We start from the raw sequence: 22,370 nt of genomic DNA on the forward strand, positions 1-22,370 counted from the left end.
GTCGATGCTCCAAGGCGAGGATGGGGATGACGTACCCCGGACCTCCATCAAATGTTACGTGGCGGCAAGCGATGACAACAGGAGAACAGAGGACAGAGAGAAGATGCTCGATGGTCATGAGATGACGTTTAATGAATCTGTGTGCGGGCCTAGCGCGAGCGCTCCTGCCCGCGCCACTGCCCTCTTCTTCCTCCTTCGTCCGTAACAATATCCTTTCTTCCCCTTTGTAAATAATCGCCTTTCAATCGTAAAGTGTGGGCCTTATCATTTTCGCGTCGATCAACACTGCAAGACTTTAATAATGAAACTCATACAACGATGCATTTCATGTTTTGATGGCTGTTGGCTTCCTTCCTGTGTCTGAGAGAGGGCCGCCAAAGTATGTTTGGCAACATCGCCGCAATTCGGCCCCAATTAAAAAAAAAAATATTTTTTTCTTTGTCTTTGTTTTGCTGGTCATTGTTGGGAAATAAGGATAGCGTTGTCGGGGTCGGATCAGTGACGAGGACGACTGAGACGAGATTAAGCAATTTAAAAAAGGAAAGATTTCATGCTGTGTAACTGCACAGTTATGATAGGACAACAAAGGAGTCGGGAACCGTGAAGGCCCTTTCCTCCTCTTTGGAAGGTTTCGAACACACTTCTATAGCGCTCGAACAGCGAATGGAAGCTGACGGATTACGGCTCCACATAGATCGTGAATAGAAGGCGTTCAGAGCCCATTTCTTGGGTTGAACGTGTTGTGGATACCGATGTAGTATGCTGCCAGCGTATTCTGTGGAGCAAGCCACGACCATACGCTGTCTCTTCCAATTCTTCGGCTGGTGTCACGAATGTGTTACGTACTTTGTACACGATGAGTGGCACAGACGGTAACTGGTGCGAATGCCATTGAACCTACACATTTCAACACGCACTTTATTTTTGCGAGTTTGCTAGCGGCGAGCACGGACTAGAAAAATGTTGCAGATAAAGAGGTGAGCATATGCGGCCGTTAAATTAAGTGAACTGCCGCAGTAAAAGCTTCGCGATGATACTTCGTGTTTTGCGCTAGCTGCTTCATACACGCAGCAACGATGCCCGCAGCTCAGTGCGATAATGTCGCCATTTGCCCTGCTTTTAGACTGTAGGCTTTAGAAGCACGATAGTGAAGATAAACTGAGCCGGCGTGGCTAACAATCTCGTTTTGTGGCTATTTGAGATCAAGAAAAAGATGCACTATGCTGAATGGAAAGGGCGAGTTAAAAACGGCACAGGCAGATATGACGACGCTCTTGCTGGCAGCCTGCTTCTCTGGTTTCAGGGGGGCAAGGAGATAGAACAGTCGGAGGTTGCCAAATGCTTTCCACTGATATTCCATCCTCAGTGACCCAGTACTGGACTTTTCCTAGCAGTATAAAGCTCGTCTCGTGCGATATTTGCGCGATTTATCTTCTAGTGCTATACGGCGTGCGGTCGTCGCCGGTAGGATCAGTCTGCAGGCCCACTTTCTAGGTCTCCGTCACCACCAACTCCTCATCAGGTGTTAACGACCTCAGGTGCGTACGCCCTTGAATCATGTTGCTTGAGCTTGTACAGTAATTAAATAAAAAGAATATACCCCCTTTGCGCCCCTACATTTTGCGCTGAAGTCTGGTGATATGAAAGATGATTGTTTTGGTCTGGGAAATTCAGCTGGAAGTAGCAAAGCTTGTCCACTACATAAAGAAAATTTATGGTTGCTTCTGTTGCGTGCTTGATCGTGATAGTCACTGCACAAGAGCGAAATGTGCCCAGCTGTCGAGCTTAGCTCCAATTTTATTGGAAACTTCAGATTATGGCATGCTACCCAGAACTGTTGTCATGATATCTGCGAAACATTTGGGAGGAGTAGAATCTGCACTGCCATTGAAGTCAACCTTCTACTGTGTTGGCCCAGGCAACTTCGAACTGCTGCTGGGCGCTTGGCAGGACAAGGGAAATGGTGTCCAGGCAGTGCTGGCTCTTTGCAGTTTTTTGTGAACATACACCAATTCGAAGTAAACGACATCGTATTTGTATATGAAACTGTTTGCTTATGATTTTATTGTAGTTTGTTCTTGTGGTGCATGTCTGAGCGGCGCGCAGATGCAAACTGTCATGCGCTAGAACGAATTTTAATTATGGTGCTTGTAATACCCAGAAACTGCTATATGCAATGAATTTATGCGTTCGAAATTGTCTTTTATCAGATGTGTTGTAGTTTCTCACGAAATACGAATTATACTAGTCTAAGTTAGTCAAGACGGCACGCGGACATTGCCCGCAAGCACCAAGTAAAACGACTAACAGGGAATACAAAGCGTACCTTGTCTCTCATTCGTTTGTGCTTGTCTGACTACGTAGGTAAGCGATGAAGATAAGTACGAGCTGTGTCACCAACCTTTTTTCTTAGTGGATGCAGCATTACACAAGAAGTAATACACACGCCAGAAAGTGTCCTTGACATTTTGGCGTTTCTATGTCCCCCTCTGCTGCAGCGAGAAGCCATGAAATATGCCGTCTACCTGGCGTGGCTCTTGGCCCTTTGCGCCGCGCAAGAGGAGCACAAGGTCACCGATGCCAACAATCAGTTTGGCTTTCGACTCCTTCACGAAATCCCGGCCTCGTCCGATGTGAATCTCTTCTTCTCGCCATACAGTGTGTCGACAGCAATGGCCATGGCATATGTCGGTGCCAGAGGCGAAACCCAGCTTGACCTGCACCAGGCGCTCGGCTACTCGCCCGCGGGCCTGACGCCTGACCACGTTCCTAGTGCCCACGCCCAACACACGCATCTTCTGCGCGCACCGTCAAACTCGACCATCCGGGTCGCAAACGCAGCTGTCGTTCAAAATGAGTACGCCGTGCTCAGAGAGTACCTGGACTTGCTGAGTCAGTCTTTCGGGGCTGAAGTCCACACAGGTGGTTTAAACGATGAGCATTATCTGGAAATTATCAACGACTGGGTAAAAAATAAAACGGAGGGGAAAATTGAGAAGTTACTCAACCAACCTTTGCCCCCAAGCACAAAGCTGGTCCTTCTGAACGCTATCTACTTCAAAGGTCTCTGGAGCACGCCCTTTGAACCGGCAGCAACATCGACGGCAGTGTTCTTCAACGCGGGAGTACACAGCGTAGAAGTGGATACGATGCACGCTCAGCTCCAGGCGGGCTATGCTGAAGACGACGAGACGAACAGTGATGTTATCGACCTTCCATATGCCGGGCTAGACTACAGCATGACCATTGTGCTACCCAGGCAGAGGACCGGCGCAGAAACCCTCAGGCAGAATCTCACTTTGTCAGTATTCCGGCGACTGCTGTCCAAGCTGAGCAACACCCTCGTCGAAGTGTCGCTGCCCAAGTGAGTCCCCGCGATACATTAGTGGTGCGGGTGGAGTCTGACTTTGGACTCCATCTTACCTTATGCCCAAGTGAGTGCCTGTTCGGCGTTTGCGCTGTGCATGTTCAGTGCCTCCTCTATTCTCATCACACGCTTCGGAACATGAATGATTTGCACGTTTAGTTCAGCTTGTTAACGCTGCGTGGCGCTACTCAGATGGTGCGGCTTCCGTTACCAGTCCCTGGTGATGCTTTCGGCCAAGCTTGAGTATGCAGTTGCTGTTTGTGTTCGACCGCTTTCAGCCACGGGCGTCTTTCAGATGTTGTTCTACCCACAGGAGTATGACAGGCATGGAGGCTAGCCGAGGGGCCGGAGTATGAAAGCATGATAGAAGAAGGCGTCGGATGGTTAGCATGAGCGCATCTGGCCGGCTTTGAAAGAGAGGAGGCTCTGGTGCTTTTACGCTGCATCGCAGAAAATAAGGCGTCCACGACGCAATGCGATAATTCTGACTGGTCGACAAATACATATAAACACAGCCAATTGACCTCTCGCTTGAACGGCTTGGAAACAAGCAGGGACTTATATGCATCTACATTGGTCTTTCACGCAAACTGATGATTTACGACTGTGTATGCTAATGAGTATGAGCGCAATTAGAAAGGGCCACTCGCGTCGCACGTTGAGGCGCATGTGAAGAGTCTCCCCATAATTTTTTCTTAGGCTGCATAAAGTGCATGACCTGCACTCTACGGTGCTACCTTGAAGCCCTCGTAAATTACCTTGCCGTTTTCAAAATCAAATGAAACACAGCATGCTTGCCAGCGGGGTGAAATTCCTACGTACTTTCAACACAATAAAGGCAGCAACAAAATTGGTCGATATAATTACGATACTCGTTAGTGCAAAACTTGGGCGCAGATCTTGACATATTTTGGCTTTCCGGTATGCTAAAGAAAAGAATACGAGAGACACGCGTATATACGTGCGGTTAAAGCCTGCTCTCTATTTTACCGCACACCTTCAACTGATAATCTTTTTTATGTTCTTGGCTGTTATAAACGAGGCGCTCGCATGGCACCTACTTATACCACGACTGTGTCACGTCCACCTCATCTCGAGCGGTACGCAAGTGACATGGGCGAGTTTCTCTTCGCTATCATATTTCGCGCCGGCATGTTATGCATCAGCATGTGCAAGCTGATCGGCTAAACGATGGGAGTAACTATATCCCTTTATGGTTCGGTGGTAGCTACGGCCGTCCATGTCTCTGCTTTCTATGGTGCATTCCAGAGTCCATGAGCACACGCGTCAGTTACGTTAAGAAGCGCTGTCAAATGAAAAGCGTAACTATAAGTCTAAGGTTAAAGAAGGGGAGGACAATTCATTTCCCCTTCTACCAATGTCCTCTTCTTTCTCCGGATCTACCTAGGATCGACCTCCTCCACCTTATAATGCAATAGCTTTAAATACCCCGTCCTCTATGAAATCCGGCGTCTAGCAGCGAGAAATCACGGCCATGATTGCGGTAGGCGCTAGTTGGCAGGTGACATATTCTCAGGCAATAAATGGTCATCGCGGGTTGTGTGATGTCGCGACATCGATCCCACATGATACGGCCGACTCGTCAGGCACTGCCAATTTGGGCTTTATGATGAGGTGCGAGGTTAAAGCGAGGGCTTAGAGTTATGACAGGCGATTTTCCACTTAGTGCGGAGTATTAAGATTATGCGGGCAGCGTGGTGAACGGACGCGAACGAGGATCGGTAACGAGAGACGGCAAACGGGAGGCTTTACCTCTGTCGCGTCTTAAACTCAAAGACGGAGTTCAAGTGTCCCTGCAATCCTTATTCCCCGCTCTTTTCTATTGCTCGGTCCTCGTCACAGCCTACTCCTCTTCCGGCAGTCACTCCTCGGCTCTCGAAGCCCCACCCTCAAGTAGAGCGCTTTTCGGCACTCGTAATAACCTGCTCCTTCCATGTTAGATACCCCTCCCCCTCTCCTCCTTCCCCCGCTGTAGCCAACTTTCAATCGCGCTTTCCTCCGCTCTCGCCATACTGCTTCAAGACATTAAGCCTAACGTTGCCTACCACCCTTTCGAACTTTTCCCTAAATGGGGACAAGGGTTTCTACCTGTTCACCCTGCAGCCCGATAGCCGTGGCAGACGGCAGGTGATGCTTCGCTCTGCTGCTACCTGCCGTGAGAGGTGGTAGGTTGAGCCAGCTGCGGTGACTATACTGCGACTACAACGTCGGCGAGGTGAAATACAGGAATGAGTGTCGAAGAACTGCGTGCTCTAAAAAGACAACCAGTCGATGGGTCAATCCAACGGAAATGCGAAGTATTAGATTTTAATTTCCCCTTGCATAACGCCACAGGTATCACATTTTCTTGACTTTCGCCTTTACTGCGCTGCCAGTATGCTTCGTACTCTTTTACACTTGCAAGCTTATATGCTTCCGAACGAGTATGCCGTCTTCCGTTGATGCGCTCTTCCAAAGTGCTGTTCGACTCGCCGGGCTTGCCGCACATCTTCGGCAATCTGCGCGCCGATTGTTTGAAGTTCCCGATTCCATGGGACTCATTTGAAATGCAGTGTCGTTGAATCGTCGAGGAAAATTTGCACAACCCTTTTACGTAAGAGTGGCAACCGGCGCTCGCGTGTCTGTATGATACCTCTGTTCCCCTGAACAGCTGGTCTTCCTCCTTACCCTTCTCCAACGGTACCTACAAGCTGAGTTGTTTCCATGACGACCACCCTAAGGTTTCATTCCTCAACCTCCGTTTAGTGTAGCCAACCTCTGAATTCTTCTCATGGCAACCCCCTTCCTGCCCTCCCTCCTCTCTTCACAAATAGGGTTATTTCTCTCTCTCCACTATGCGCTCTCTCAGGTTTGCACCTTCCAATCATGGCATGTTACTGGTGGCTCATAGAGGCTCCAAAGAACATTGCGCTGATTTTCCCGCCATAGAGCATAACGCTAACGCAATAAAAAATCAGATTTGTACGCGATACCCACTGCAGAACGGGTATTGCTGCTCCAGAACACTGAACATACCATTGTTTGTGACTTTTCCTTTCCGCTCAGGTTCAAACTGGAAGCCGAATACAAGCTGAAGCGACCTCTGTCTGCTCTCGGAGCCTCGAAGGCATTCGACGACCGCCACGCCGACTTCTCGGGAATCACTGGGACGAGCGACCTGGTAATCTATGATGTCGTGCACAAGGCCGTGGTGGAGGTGAACGAGGAAGGCAGCGAGGCAGCAGGCGCCACCGGTGCCATCTTCTACACGAAGAGCATGGTTGTTGGAGTGCCGTTTGTCGTAGACCACCCGTTCTTGTTCTTTATCCGCAACAGACAGACGGGAGACGTGCTCTTCGCGGGTCAAGTGAACCATCTTTAGGGAGACGGAGCATATAACGCTTAATATTGGGCTCTGTCGCTCTCCACAGGCGCGAACGGCGATACACCCTGCCGATAAGTTAAATGGACAAAAAATAACGGCTATAGAAGAAAACACATTTGTTCGCATTACGTCACCTTTAAAAATTTACTCGCTCGTGTACTAGCTACAAGAAATGGAGCATTCCGAAAACCATTTGCCGATGGATTGCTAATTTTTAAAGGAGAGCCTAGAATCACTCACAATTATATTGAAAGTCTAGAGGTCACTTCGCAATTATAAAGTTGACTACAGAGACACTAATGAAGGTGCGGAAAAAGCTGGTAGAGAAGTTTTTCATCAGAACATGTTTTGTGTATACCTTACTTCACGAAGAGTCACCGTCTTGCTCTCTGTTTAAGCATGCAAAACGATTGTTGAAAGTGTCAATAAACAACACGCTCGAACTCCCACTGTTTGTTATTAAAACTGGAATAATGAAACAAAGGTATCTGTCAAAATCTCGGGAGCCTGCATAAATGCAGCGACGGACCACCCTCAGACGTTTAGTTATAACTGCATAAGGTGTACTTAAAAAGAGTACCAGCGTAATCCGTTCTACGCCAATAACATCCCACTGCACGAATCCATGTGTGTTGGTACTTGTTTTTGTAGGTACTAAATAGCAACTTGTTTTGAGGAAATTTATTTTATTCATGTGTCAGCATTGTGGTGCTGCCTGCCGCTGCTGAAGTACACTTAAACCATCCTGGTGAAATCAACGTGTCCTGTAGCGATCTAGTCAAGGAAATAGAAGATAATTCTGATGTTGGCTTGGACAAGGCTGTTTACGATTGTACATAACGTCGATAATTTCATGCGTGACCCCTGCAAATAATCACGATTGATTGCCATCAACCCTCGAGTTCGCCTAAATGAAGAGGAATATTGCGTAGAATTTTGCCTAGCGAACGTGTTCACTTTGTAGTAGTGAATAATACTGCGCAATGACTTAGCGTTGGCAGTGTCTGTGCAGCCGGCAATGAATAGAAGATCTGACACTGCAGGCTTACCCGAAGGCTTCAAATTCCCACCAGGCAGTTTGGATACCGTTTCCTTCGCTTTTTAAGCAGCGAGGTTTTCGATATGCAGCTGATATATCGACTGGGAAGAGTATGACAAGGATGTTGCCAGATGACATGGTAGATCAAAAAATGGAGGCAGCCTCAAAGGTGAGCGACTCGAAAACAGTGCACGCTGCCTAAAGAAAACTGTATCCAGGTTATCACTGTCCTCCTCATTGTTCTATATGTCAAGATGTCACGGGCAATCGCTAGCCCAAAGACGTATACATCTTCGGGCTGTATACGTATACATCTGCAGGAGTATAAAGTGGCGACACGTGAGACTTCTATACAACCAAACATAAGGAGAACCCGCTTAGAACACAATGCAGTGGTACTTGTTTGTTTCTTCGATGTCGGCTGCAGCGTGCACTGCAGTGAAGAGCAAGCAGGGAGCAACGCCAGCATTCAAACCAAGAACAGAATTAGAAAACAAAATTATACTTCGCTTCAAACAAAACGTACTGTGATTCTATTTTAAAAAATAAAAGCCGTTGATTGATACTGTGCAACTTCTATTTGATAGTTTTTCTAGGAACACTTCGCTAAACAACTGACGGCTGAATACAGCTGAAAAGGAAAATCGTCTGAAAATCATTTTTTTTTTCTCGCTTAAACGCCTCACTTGTATTGGTCTCTGAAATAATTTTATTACACTCCTTGCTTTGTAGACAACTTGGGAAAACAGTTGAATTATCTAGTGGTCTAATGTGCATTTAAACAAGGTTCAGGAAACATGCATATTTTCGTGCCTATTTTCATATTTTTATTTCCAGAAAAGTCAAACAACCTTCATTCAGTGCATTTCCTAAAAAGAGCGCAATATGTTATAATTGCCGAGAAAAAAGCTTTACGCTTTTATACAAATTATACAAATCGAAGCTGGTCGAGTGCAAAGCCTGTATCAATTGGCGTAAAATGACCCAATAACGGTTGGTGTAAGTTATCAGTGCTATATAAGCTATAAAGAAAGTATTTAGCGGACAAGGGTAAAAGCCCCATTCTCTACAAAGTCCGCTTTCAGCCTATTCGTTCTGAGCGAAACATCACGAGCATGCCGGTGGCACAAGCTTGTTTGCAGGTGACATGACCTCACCCTGATTGGTCGACGGCTTGTGTGACATCACGAGACCACATGACATGCCTTAGCTGACAGAAGCAGCCAACTTGGATGGCTCCTTTTTATAAATGGGACGGTGAGTTAAAGATCAAACCCTCCCGGACCTTTGGATGCCTGGTCATGCACGCAAGGCAACGCAAGCACGTTCGTACGACTTGCTTAAAGCTGTGTTTTATGTTTGTGTTGGGTTGCCTTTAGCACCATGTGGTAGCTTACGACCGCTTGCTAATGAGAATTTGCGAGATAAGAGAGACGCAAAGGAAAGGATTAGAGATTAAGTGAGTATCGAAGTGTAAGTATGCAAGCGAATATCCGCAAAGGTGGGAACCATTAACGCTGTCCCTAATACCCTTAAAGGTGGACATCAAGCGTCCTCCAATTTTCTTTTCTCAGTTAATGATGAAAAGTTCCCTCAAATAAAAAGGAAAACCTTTCTGAAAACAGCCGCTAGTTCGGGGCTGTAGATTTGCTGGAATAAGAATTAAGGCGTGATCGACAGCTCTCCTGGAAAGGCGTCGGGAGGTGTGAAGGAAGCGATTGGGAATACAGAAGGAACGGCAAGGTACTCTCACATCATATAAAAGGGGAGGAGGGGGAGAAGGAACCAAAAGAGAGTCGGGCGGAGAGACCTAGACCCCCATTTTCCTAAGTTTTTGCTGTGGTAGAGGAATGCAGAATAATTTTATTATAACTGTTGACGGCAGTAAAATCAGAAGGTAGAACCGATGACCGAAGTCTTTTTCAACAGGTTCTCATTTCGGTCTTCAAAAAGTTCAGCTCAGAAAATGCTGCTTTGCAAGAAATTCAGCAATGAAATGTAGGGAAATGAGGTTTTTTTTAAATGAAAAATACGCAAACGGAGCAAACAGCTGACACCAAGAAAAGAAGAGTTGTCTACGAGATACTTTATTAGATAGTACAAGAAAATCAACCGCATGCCGCCGGTGGGATCCTAATCCACGACCTCAGAATTTCGTTTCCGGTGCTCTACAGTCTAAGCTTAGGCGACGGCTGGTCGACCTTCTACTTTCTTGGGTGTTTTATGTTGCGTGCAACATATCCTTGGGAGTGTCTACCAGCGCCACCCTCGTACATAGCGGTAGCTGGGAAAAATCCTCCGTTACCGCGACTGTTGTGTGAAATGTGATCTAACAGCGAGGAATAGAACTGTTTGATAACCCTCTTGCGATGTGATAACAACTTTAATTTTCCACCAGATAAGGAGGCCCCCATCCCCGCCCCCGGCACGCAGGCCTAAGGGACGGGAGCCGAGACCTCCGCGATCAGAAGCAGGCAAAGAGGCATCCTATATGTGGCGTCAAGGCCACCAGTTCCGAAGCCCTCGTTAGACTAACCAGCGAACACAATGTAGGAAAATGAGGGGCTCCTTATCTGATACATTAAAAGAGAGCTAGCAGCCACTGGCAGCAAAGAAAGCACAGAGAACCTTTATTGCCAATGCGCAAGTTCATGAGGTCTAATCAGTTCACAAGCCTGGACTTTGCGTCGTCGAAAGGGCAGGCGCCGACAACTCAGGTTTCCTCTTTGCGATCAGGTGAGATTAGAATCCAGCCAGATTAGAATCCAGTGGTCCCAGCTGCTTTATGAATCACAACCAGCGAGACATAGTTTTCCTAAATACTGTAAAAAAATCTCAGGAACTCTGTTGGTGTATCGATACGTACTTTCGAACTTTCAACGATGTGCGATGGTACCCGCGGTCTAGCCGCTGAAATCGCAGGGACCGCGCCAAATGTCATCGTGCAGCCCCCCAGACGATGTAAATATTTGAGTGGTTTAGATTAAATCAGGCAAGTACCTCCGAAAATTGTGGTATCAAACACTACTGCTGCCCAAAAGGCAGTGCTGTGTGTAATATAAGCTCGAACAATTAACTGGTTTAGCTGAGGGAAGCATTTTATGGAATAAATCGAAGTGCGGAACATGCTGTATATCAACCCAAATTACGATAATTTATTTGTGATCATAAGCTCGAAAACGCTGCATCATATCGATAATAAACTCGTAGCCAGTTACCGTTTTTTTTTTTTTGTTAATAAGTATTTAACGCGACGGCCTTAAAGCCGCCGTTCAGTAAAACGTGTGGGGTTGGATTTGTTGGCGTCAGCGCGAAAAATCCTGAGAATGTCTTTGATAGCTGATAGGAGATCTTTGGTGCCAAATCAGACACGCTACTCTCTCATAGCCTGGGTAGCTTTGGGACGTTAAACCCCATAAACCAAACCAACCAAACCAAACACTAGCGCAGTCGCGTCACACTCTTTGAGGCTGAGCTTCAGTGTCCCATCAATTTTTATTTATGAGCCCCCGGCAACATCAGTAGCTCTTTCCATGTAGAATTATTTTAAAATGTGAAACGCTGGAACGAATGCGCCTTGTTATCGCCTATTGATGGCTCTCATTCCTCGCATTGATTGGTCCTATATTTAAACAAATCCTATGCTAATTTATGTCACCGGTAGAAAGCCTGTCAAGGAACTCCGTAATTCGTTCGATGCGGAACAAAAAAAACAACAAAAGATTCTTTTTTTGCGCCTTACGCCTGCGTAACAAATTGCGATAAGCGCTGACATAACGAGTCGCGCGCAACTATATACAGTGTCAAAATAGACGAATGAAGTAAATGTGACTTTCTGTCCACCATATACGAAACTTTTTAATAAAAATCTGCCGAAAGCGTTCTATTCAGAAACACTACACCGGCGCCGAGTCTTGCTACAATGACTTCAGTGCTTCCTTAGCGCGAATTAATTGTGCAGCGAAAGTGCAGAGCCCATGCTGTATAGTTTGTAATGCTGTGGCCTCGAGTACAATGAGGTCACGGTCAACAACGCTGGCATAGACCACGCGTGTTATGCATGCTATCCATCGTTGAAGTAACCTGAGAAGAAAAATGTGTCCAATATCATTGTTTTTCCGTGCACAGGCTTAAAGCACAAAAGCGGAAAGAGATACGCGGGGTAGCAATGGTCGGTCACGATTAACATCTCAAAAGTGCGCTAACGTCTACGGCGATGCTATAGGAACCAAGCAGAAAGAAAACCCTCAGCATCTTTTGTGTTCCTGTTGTTTGAGGGCTCCTTTACCCGCGCGTCTTTGTCTTTTAACAAACGTTATGGATCCATTCGCGGTAGACATCATGCTTTTCCTTCCTCATTAACTTCGCCCAAGAAACACGATAATCAAACGGACACAATATGGCTGCTGACGTCGTGTCTAGCCTCTTGAAAACCAGCTTACTTTGCCCCACAAGGACGAGTTACAAACAGGACACGCAGATAATGAGGGGCCTTTCCTCTCAGCCGTCTTCTTCGGTTACACTGCATGTGACTTGAGATAAAAGGTGTCCTAGGACGTCAGGTCATTTTTACTGGCATGCCTTCCCTGCGACCTATAACTATAGCGTCTTACAGGGACTATAAAGTTCGCCTCGACCGCGCTTTGTAAGCGCTACTCTATGGAACCCGTAAAGAACGCACTGCTCAAAGCAGGCATCGGTCATCATCTTCGACTATATCGGCTACTAGGCGTCTCCAGATTGGTACCCTTCCAAACACTGCACTTAACATCAAATACGCAAGGGACAAAAAAAAAAAAAAAAAAAAAAAAAACGAAGATTCCTCGCCACACCAGCGAGTTTGTGTACCGGCGACAGCTGGGATAATACGCATTGACACCTTGTCTAAGAAAGTTGTTGTCTACGTGTCTCTATATGTGAGGTATAACGTTCACGGAAGACCCATTTTGTAGCACTATAATGTGACTGAACCAGCACATGGGATTCCGGTCCGCAGAATCTATTGTTCGTACTGCAGCCGATTGTTCTCTGTGTATCTCTTTCTGAGCGGGCGTTGGGCCTCCACACATTTGCGCCTAAATAACTATAGACACTTAATTTTGTTCTTTGTGGTTTTTTATATGGTGTGTAAGATAGAATTAATGCAGCATCGCAATCATCTACGACCGCTAAATAATTTGCCGTCATATAGCACACGAGCGGCTCCTGCATTTTGCCTTTATCGAAATATAGCCGTCAAAGCCTGAATTTTATCTCCTTGACAGTTGAACGTAGTATACACTTAGCCACATTCATGGGTTGCAACAAAAAAAGAAAGCACCTGCAGATGTGCTAGAGTTCGGTTGTTTTATACCAGACTTCCACTTAAATAGAGCTACAGTTGCCGACAGCAAAGAAGTGGCCGAAGAATAAAAGCATTTGGATATTATCCGGATGCATCCAGTTATCGGCATCCGGTGATCGGCGAGCATCCGTCAGCTTGAGAACCGTAACAGTGTCTCGACTAGTTGTAAACGTGCCGGCCAATAAAGTACAATATAAGCTAAAAATCCCATGCCGACTCCAGTCCTAATTTGGCAGCACCAGCTACAGCTTCCGCTTTTAGGCCAGCGAAGTATGAGAGTGTTAGTTACCAACGTTCTTACTGAAGCCCACCTTGCAGTATTTCATACTGCGGCACCGATTATCATATTCAGTTAAAAGTCGCTCACACAGGTGAACTACTAGGATAGTTACACCAACACGTGCATACTAGTAACACCTCCACTTAAAATCAAGAAGACTGAATAAGCAACTATTATTTCAGTACATGATTAGGAGTTACCGCATAGTTGATACGAATTACTTAATTACTTCTCTCCCGTGTTTGTTTTCGAGTAATTTGTCCCGCTTTAATATTCTGCCTCATATGCCTTTACACAAACTCTTCAGTTGAGTACAAGTTTGATTACAATATAAACATGAAATTGAGCACTTCGTCGCTCCCGGTCTTTGCTTTTCGGGCCCACGAAAAATAGAAAATGGAGAATTTTATGCTGCGTGTATATTATGCCGGTCTTGTTAAGGGTTAACTGGATAGCAACAAAGAAATGAGCATCCATATTCCCTTCAAGCCCATATACGACGTGAGAACTGAGTTACTGCATGGCCCTTCTTGGACCTGAAACATATCGATTTACGCTTTCTGTGGTCACTTTGCTTCTCATCCTTCCTGCAGTGATCAATTATGAAGTACGCCATCTGCCTCGCATGGCTCTTGAAGCTCTGCCTTGCCGAAGAGCAGCAGCACAAGGTGACCGATGCGAACAACCAATTTGCCTTTAGACTCCTCCAAAAGATTCCGACCTCGCCCGAGACGAACCTGTTCTTCTCGCCATACAGTGTGTCGACAGCAATGGCCATGGCAAACGTTGGTGCTAGGGGCGAGACGCAGCAGGATATGCACGAGACTCTGGGTTACACGTCCTCGGTCTTGACGTTCGACCGCGTGGCTGGCGCCTATGCCCATCATACGCAAGCTCTGCGCGCATCGTCAAACTGTACCATACGGGTCGCCAACGCGGCAGTCATTAAAAACAATTACTCCCTTTCAAAAGAGTATCCGGATATTGAGAGGATCCTTCGAGGCCGAAATCAGCTCAGCTGTTTTGAGTGATGAAGAGTCCTTGAATAATGTCAACAACTGGGTGAAGAACAAGACCGAGGGCAAAATTGAGAAGTTGCTCAATGAGCCTCTCTCCCCTGATGTAAAGCTGGTCCTCCTAAACGCTATCTACTCTAAAAACTTGTGGGACTTTCCCTTCCAGGCTACAGAAACGAAGAAGGCGTCGTTCTTCAATGCCGGAACACAGAGTGCGGATGTCGACATGATGCATGCAGGCCTGCGATTGAAATGCGCTCCAGATGACGAGATCAACGTAGATGTCCTCGACTTACCCTATGCCGGGAACGATTACAGCATGACCATTTTGCTGCCCCGGGAGAGAACCGGGGCCGACGCCCTCAGGCAGACTCTTACGTGGCCCGTCTTCCCGGGCCTCCTGTTGACGCTGCATGCCAGAAACGTTGACCTGATGTTACCCAAGTGAGCACCATCGTTTTCGTTCGTACAGGTTATGCCGCGTATTTTACTCTCTATACTAAAGTGAAAGGAAGCTTAGTTGCACATAAATGAAAGTTTTACGCTATATTTGGCCTCATAGCTAACAGGAATATTCAAGATTTAAAACGTTAAATGCATTCATGACATCCGTACACCCAGGATAAAATAATTTCTGCTCCATAGTGGATACCCGTCCTAGCAGATTGATGCAGATTATTTATTCCAAAGCTGGCAACTTTCACACACAGTGCGAACACAGGAACAGGGGTCAGAAAACAGGACGCACGTAAGCGTAGGAGTCTCCCCCGTTGTCGAAAGTTTGGGGACAAGCATGAAGTGCAATGATATATGACTTGATGTTATAGCAAATAATAAATTGTTCTTAACAACTGAGCTTTAGGCCGCAACGTCAAGGCATATATCACGGGATAACTTATTGGCAATCGGTGTATTGCAATCGTAATTGGTTTATTATTTAAAAGCCGTCGGGCACTGCACAGCTGCGGCTGCGCGTAGGTAATTCCGTTTCTTTCCGCTCAGTTAAAACCAAGCGCTGGCGTCGTGGAGCAAACTTCAGCCGGGGTTCCCTATGCCCGAACGCAAATACTCCTGCATACAGAGCGCCCGGCCTATAGCGCGGGCGCGCTGGTTCAGCTGGGCCACAAGATGGAGCCCTTGCCATAACCGCGCTCATCTCTCAAAACTTGTCATTAGCAGGCGACGGCAAGAACATGTTTATAGGCTGCATGACAACACCCTAAGCTCCTAAGTCGAGCACCGTGGAGCAACATCTAGGCTTTGTGCAGGAGCAGTGACAGCTCGAAGCCCCGCCTACGAATCTCATTGCTTCTGTGCAAGTACCCGCTAGAGAGCGCCGGCAGCACGGAGAAAAATTCTAAATGTGAACGATCCTGTACATATCAATATGAGAAACAAACGTTTTATTATACGCTTTATAAGTAGAGGGTACACACGATGGCATCTTGGGTCAATGAATTCCCTCAGTGTTTTGAATTTCACGTTCGTAGGCATCACGCTCGTCTCAAAGCTTGTTTGATACACTCCTGCGATCACTGCTTATATCTAGCATGTATAAACAGAATTTTTATGCTCGGAGCCTATGTGTCCTCGAAAAAAAAAATCAAATACTTGGGTATGAGCGCACAAAGTTTTATTTGAGTCCTATCATTCGTTCTGGCAGCCACGTTAAACGTAGAAGGGAATGAAATACATGCCGACGAAGCCTTTTACTAACCAGAATAGTCCCTGAGAGGAGCACATCACTCAAACTGGAGTACGTAAAAAGAGTCCCGATAGTCTGCTTACCTGTAGACTTCAATGAAAGAAATAAGTGGCAGATTTGCTTGACTGACCCCCCAATATGAAAAGTACACATACTTCTAACCTCTGATATGACGAAGGAAAACAACATCAACTTCAAGTTCGTTATAAGTTGGCTTGACTGCTTACCGAGCACAAATAATTTATAGGCATTCCGCTTTATTGTTATTAAAAAATTAGCACTCCCCTCTTCAATTCTATCAATGTTTGATACGTGGTACCTGCATATATGACATTATATGTTCGTGTCTTTATCCTAAGAGTGTGCATGTGTGTGTGTGTGTGCGTGTGTGCGTGCGTGCGTGCGTGTGTGCGTGTGTGTGTGTGTAATGTAGTTGCTTTGACGTTGCTTGCGAACGCTGGTATAGTTTTCACGTTTCACACACAGTTTTCACACACACGTTTTATGACATTTCCAGAAATCGTTTCGCAACAAAGAAAATGTAAATACCTGGCTGAAACTCTCAAGTGGGAAAGTTTAAGATAGTCGTTGTCTCTCAGTGTCATCCGTTAATAATTATAATTTATTAACGAAGCGCCATTTTTGGTGCTCGCACTTCCAGACAAAGTGTGTAGGTGTTGCTGTTCCGGTCTGAAAGAAGATGCCCTCGACTTGCGTGGCAAGGTCGACCGGAAGTCAGCTACTTGAAGTGACAGAAGAGAGCGGGCTTTTGGTGCCCAGTTTTCCTCTGTTGAAGCCAGAGAAAGGGCCGGAGTCAGAGATAACAAGTAAAACTTTATACAGCAAGAAACGATACAGAGGAAATCACACTAATAAGTATACGCAGACAATTGGTTCACAGAAAGGCCATGCAAAACATGGAACCAAAGGGGCTTTCAATAAACACAGATGCTATACAACACTAAACGATACGCGAAAGTCAGAGCCAATAAACACAAAATTGTTCAACGGGCACTGTCGGAGACCGACGTCTGGAGAGCAACGAGTAACCTTCCCGTAGACGATCGAGCTCCGCTCCATCGCAGATCAGTTGGCTTGCCGTGAGACGATGGTGCGTGACAGGTTGTCCGAGTTCATGGAAAATCAACACATCTTCGCAGACTCCATGTTCGGATTTCGCCCGTACAGGTCCGCACAGGATGTTTTGCTACAACTTAATCGGGACGTTCTTGATCCTGTCGAATGCCCTCACAACGACAAGGTCATACTCGCCTTAGACTTGAAAGGAGCATTTGACAACGTTACTCATGAGGTAATACTCACTCATCTTTCACAAACCGGTTGCGGACGCAATGCGTTCAGATACATTCGGCAATTTTTGACAGATCGCCAATCCTACATTAAAATCCAGGACACCGAACATGGCCCGTTCCAACTTGGAACCAGAGGAACACCACAGGGTGCAGTGCTGTCTCCTCTCTTATTCAATCTGGCTATGATGCACCTGCCAGCCCAGTTGGGTGCTGTCGCTGGTGTGCAGCATGCGCTGTATGCCGATGACATCACCCTGTGGGCCACGCAAGGTTCTCTTGGAGATATTGAGGCCAACCTGCAGGAAGCGGCAACCATAGTGGACCGTTATGCTCGCCGCTGCGGCCTTCAATGCTCCCCTCAAAAATCTGAATTTGTACACATATGCCCCTCACCAAAGTGTACGGCCAAAATTGAGCTTTCTTTAGAGACAGGATCAATTCCTGAACGAACAGAAGTCCGGGTACTGGGGCTCTTCATCAACATAGACGGTCGGACACTACCTTGGCGAAACTCCGTAAGGTGGGGGACCAGGTGGGCCGCATGGTCCGCCGGGGTTCTAACAAACGTGGGGGGTTGCGGTGCAAAGACGCCTTGCGGCTGGCGCATGCATTTGTGACCAGTCGAATCTTGTATTCGACTCCTTACCTCCACCTTCGGAAACAAGACGAGGATGCACTCGAAGTCGTCCTGCGCAAAATTTTTAAGAGAGCCCTCGATCTCCCCGTGAACACCTCCAACCAGCGTCTACTTGGCCTGGGCGTGGTGAATACGTTCCGGGAGATCCGAGAGGCTCACTTAACCAACCAATACACACGTCTTTCTAAAACACTGTCGGGTCGCCGCCTCCTCTCCCGGCTACACATCCAACATACCACTCTTATGGAAGATCGTGTACGCCTCCCTTTCGAGTGGAGATGCGCCCTCCACGTACGCCCTCTTCCTAAAAACATGACACGTGAAGACCACAATGGTCGGCGCCTGGCGCGGGCGGAAGCCCTGGGCCGCCATTATGGGTCGAAACCCGGCATTTACTACGTGGACGCCTCCGGCCCCCACCATGGGGGATGGTACACGGCCGCAGTGGTCCACCAGTCCAAAACTGTTAACGGGCTTACATTTCGCGCCCGTGACATAACCCACGCGGAGGAGGTCGCCATTGCACTGGCAGCTACTCATACTGATTCTAAAACAATTATCTCCGACTCGCGAGGGGCCCGTCGGAACGTCGAGCAAGGCTGGGCCCCATACTTAGCCTACCGACTACTTCAAAATTGTACCTATACCGGGGACCCCGCTTACCGGAAAATAGTATGGGCTCCTGCTCATATGGGTCTCGAAGGGAATGAGGCAGCCGACGCCGCCGCCCGCGCGCTCTCTTTCCGGGCTTCCCATCTCGACGCCCTAGATCAGGATATCGAATTCGAACCAGCGTATTCTTTTAAAGACATTGTTCTTTATTATCAATCTTGCCGCAGCCTTTACCCTCGCCCGAGTAAAGGTCTATCTAAGACGGAGGAGCGGCTTCTACTCCGTCTTTATACCAACACTCTGCTGTGCCCGGCAGCACTAAAACATTTTAATCCCTCCTTCACGGGCAGTTGTCCGCACTGTGCGGAGAAGTCTTCGGACATCTACCACATGATGTGGGCCTGCCCATCCAACCCAGCTATTCCTGCTCACCCCCACCCCACTCGGGAGGACTGGGAGGCGACCCTGCTCGGCTGCTATGACCTGCAGGCCCAAAGGGCTTTGGTCGAGCGCGCCCGGGCAGCGGCCGACGCCACTGGGGTCCCGTACTAGGGACCCCACCCAGTATCTGTAAGGGCTGATAGTCAAAGATCCGGCCCATGCGTACATCCACCCCTTTTTAAATGAATAAACGTTTTTCACCACCACCACCACGCCGTGCAGCGGGTGCGCCACGGGAGCCGAGCAGGACTGCCGAGCACCACGGAAGCCGAACACTCGCTGCACCACTAGATCTACACTGGCTGGCTAACCTGCCGAAGCGACGCGACCTCAATAAACTGGGCGTGCCGCGTCTGTCTGTTACAACGCGCCAAGGCAGGCGCGCACATACACGTAACGTTCACCCTGTAAGCGTCTTCTCTTCCTCCCGCCGTGACGCGCGTCGTCATTGGTCAGCTTCAGACAAACCTTCTGGAGAAATCCAGTTACTTCTCAGGCCGGGTAAGTAATTGTCACCGGCAAGTAATGAGGAGTGGGTGACGCCGATGCAGGCAAGGCTACGCGCTCTCCTCGCGCGGAAAAGGAGACATTTCTCCAATCTTCTGGAGCCCTCTACTCGACGCCACGTGCGCGCTTCCTTCGCGCGGCGCTGACTAAACGAAACTTTCCGCCTATCTCGTGACACGCAGGCGCATGGTGATGACAGTCGTACCCTTGAAACACGAATTCTATAACTGAAAGAAATGTTTAACTTCCGGAATCAGCTGAAATTACTCAAAATTACCATAGCGTGAAGTCGCGGTGTTTACAGCTGATGAAAATCACACTATACGTCGTTGCTCACCAGACGATGGAGGAAATAAATCGTTGTTGTTCTCAACCGTGTCAGTCTGGTATTCGGGTGCTTTTCTCTGTCCAGGTTCAGGCTGGAAGGAGAATACAAGATGAAAAGACCCCTTTCGGAGCCTCGAAAGCTTTCGACGAGGCTCAGGCTGACTATTCAGGAATCAGTCCTGGCCGTGACTTGGCCGTTTCTGAAGTTGTGCACAAAGCAGTGGTCGAGGTAAACGAGGAAGGCAGCGAAGCATCCGGAGCCACCGCCGTGATCTTCTTCACGAGGGGTGGTGTCCCGACCCCACCGCTGTTGTTCGTGGTGGACCACCCGTTCCTACTTTTCATCCGTAACCGGCACACAGGAGACGTACTCTTCGCAGGCCAAGTGATTCACCTTTAGGTCGATGGTGAACAGACACTTCGTCTGCAGTCCCACTTTCCATCGACCTGACCGAGAAGCATGCTTGGTTTCACACGGATGACATGGCCACAAGAAGAACACTGAAATCAGCAGTTCATTTCGTTGCGCTTTTTCGATCCTTCGAAAGTGTCTCAACATTTCTAAGTTGTCATGAATTTAATTAACACCTCAAGTTGTAAATCCTTAGAAAAAGTATCCAATATTACCTGCTTTCGTTTATAAAGCGTATGGTGATCGCACCTAATATACTTAGTATTCATTTTGATAAAAAGTTTATCAACATACACAGCCCAGAAGATAATTTTAGAAATTAAACCAACCTGCTGTTTTGAATTGTTAAAGTAGACGGGAGCAAAACACATGTTTCCTGTGAATGTGAAAGAGGTGAAGGGTATTAAACATGATTCACGTGAATCAGCATCAGTTGTGAGTCAGCCACCTGTTCTGTCCTTATTCCCCTTTTGTCGACGTCATTCGCGTTGTTCCTGAACAATGTTGACGTATCAACAGCACGCCAGTCTAGACATAATACGACTTGAGTCAGCTAACAAACAATAGTTTTGTGGTTCTTTGTTGAACCATATAGGATATTGTATGTCGGGGTAATACTCAATAAGCAGCTTATTCTGAGCTCCGTATTTTAGATAGCAGGCAGCCAGTCTCAATCTGTCAACGATCCCACTTAATTATTTATCTTCTACACATTTGAAGTACATTGGTTTTATAGCATGCATAAATACCCGTTCTCCTGCCTTTCACCGAGGTGGATGTGAAGCCCCCTTCGAGCAACCGCTTTAAAAAATATTAGCTGGGGTTTAGCTTTAGTTAAACCTTGTAGGTTGCGTAAGCAAAGCCGACGTAGCTTCTCTTTCTGTTCATTCTTCTTCTTCTGGGGCGCGGCGTGGCTACCGACCGGGTGTACCCGACGGCTTGAAGAGAGGCTCCATCTGCGGTCACTCTAAAGGTCAAACGTGGCTACTGGCCGGGTTTACGCGACGGGCTGAAACCTGGATAGTGTTGCTTACGCAACAATATCTAGGTGTCAGTGTTTGCGTGCGTGTGTGTGTGTGTTTGTGTGTGTGTGTGTGTTGGAACGGGTGGAAATCACACAGTAGTGTGAAACACTATTCCATATTCAATGGGCACCGCTTAGCTAAACACTCAGCGCCTTCTTCGCCAGGCCGACCAAAAGCTTCGTGTTTCACTTGCTCGGTACGCCAGATAACATTACCCCGTCCGCAAAACACAGCCCCAGTGCTTTCTAGGTGGGTGAAGCAGACCGTGAATTATACGGCTTGAAGCGTATCGTATGCACAATGTCGGAGGCTGGTGCTACAGAAGACATCGCGTTCAGATTTGCGATTTCGTATGGGACGTCGGTGACTCGCCGCAAGATACGGTAAGGGCCTATGTAGCGTGGAAGAAGTTTTGTTCCGAAAGCAACACTACGCCAGCCAGCTCGGACAGTCGCGCATGCTCTTATGCTGTAGACACAAATGGCAGCCGTAACGAAACATGACAGGAGCTGCCAACTTGGGTCTCTCGTCTTACAAGGGACGGTTATGTTGGAATCAGCCGGCCAGGATCCGGTATTCATGTTACCCCTAAAGGCCACTAAGGTACGTTCATACGGCTTGGTTGATGCGGGGCTTTATATGTGGGCTGTTAGCCTACGCTATCGCGTCATACCTTTAAAGGCGAAGCTTAAGTGTCCCCCATATTTAGATACAATAAACGCCTTTACCACAACCGACTAAAATGCTGGTGAACTTTGATGCGTCCAAAGGGACGCTAGTTCAAAGGAACGCACTCCAACAGATGGCACCGCTGTCAGCGCCGCTGCCGTCGCAGTGTAAACCTGTGCGAGATGGGAGTCGTAGTAACCAGGGTGTATATATCTAGAGAAGAACGAAAAAGAAGAGGGAGAGAAAGACGCGTGCCGCAACAGCCTTCGTCCACCACCTAAGCGGTGGCGG

At 47.5% G+C, this 22,370-nt stretch overlaps 1 protein-coding gene and 1 pseudogene across 1 annotated transcript; both read left to right on the plus strand.

Moving 5' to 3' along the window:
* Positions 1-1,315: 1,315 nt before the first annotated feature.
* On the plus strand, positions 1,316-7,235 carry LOC146191018 (iripin-2-like). The gene is made up of 3 exons (XM_084601441.1): positions 1,316-1,538; positions 2,499-3,364; positions 6,434-7,235. The coding sequence occupies exons 2-3, from the start codon at positions 2,508-2,510 to the stop codon at positions 6,747-6,749; spliced, it is 1,173 nt and encodes a 390-aa protein (XP_084457567.1). The 5' UTR covers positions 1,316-1,538; positions 2,499-2,507; the 3' UTR covers positions 6,750-7,235.
* Positions 7,236-14,008: 6,773 nt separating this feature from the next.
* Positions 14,009-20,373, plus strand: LOC146191019 (iripin-2-like; annotated as a pseudogene).
* The last annotated feature ends 1,997 nt before the right edge of the window (positions 20,374-22,370 follow it).

The sequence above is a fragment of the Amblyomma maculatum genome, chromosome 4 (genome assembly GCF_055883805.1).
Source record: "Amblyomma maculatum isolate TAMU_Amacu chromosome 4, ASM5588380v1, whole genome shotgun sequence".
In the NCBI taxonomy this organism is placed as follows: domain Eukaryota; kingdom Metazoa; phylum Arthropoda; class Arachnida; order Ixodida; family Ixodidae; genus Amblyomma; species Amblyomma maculatum.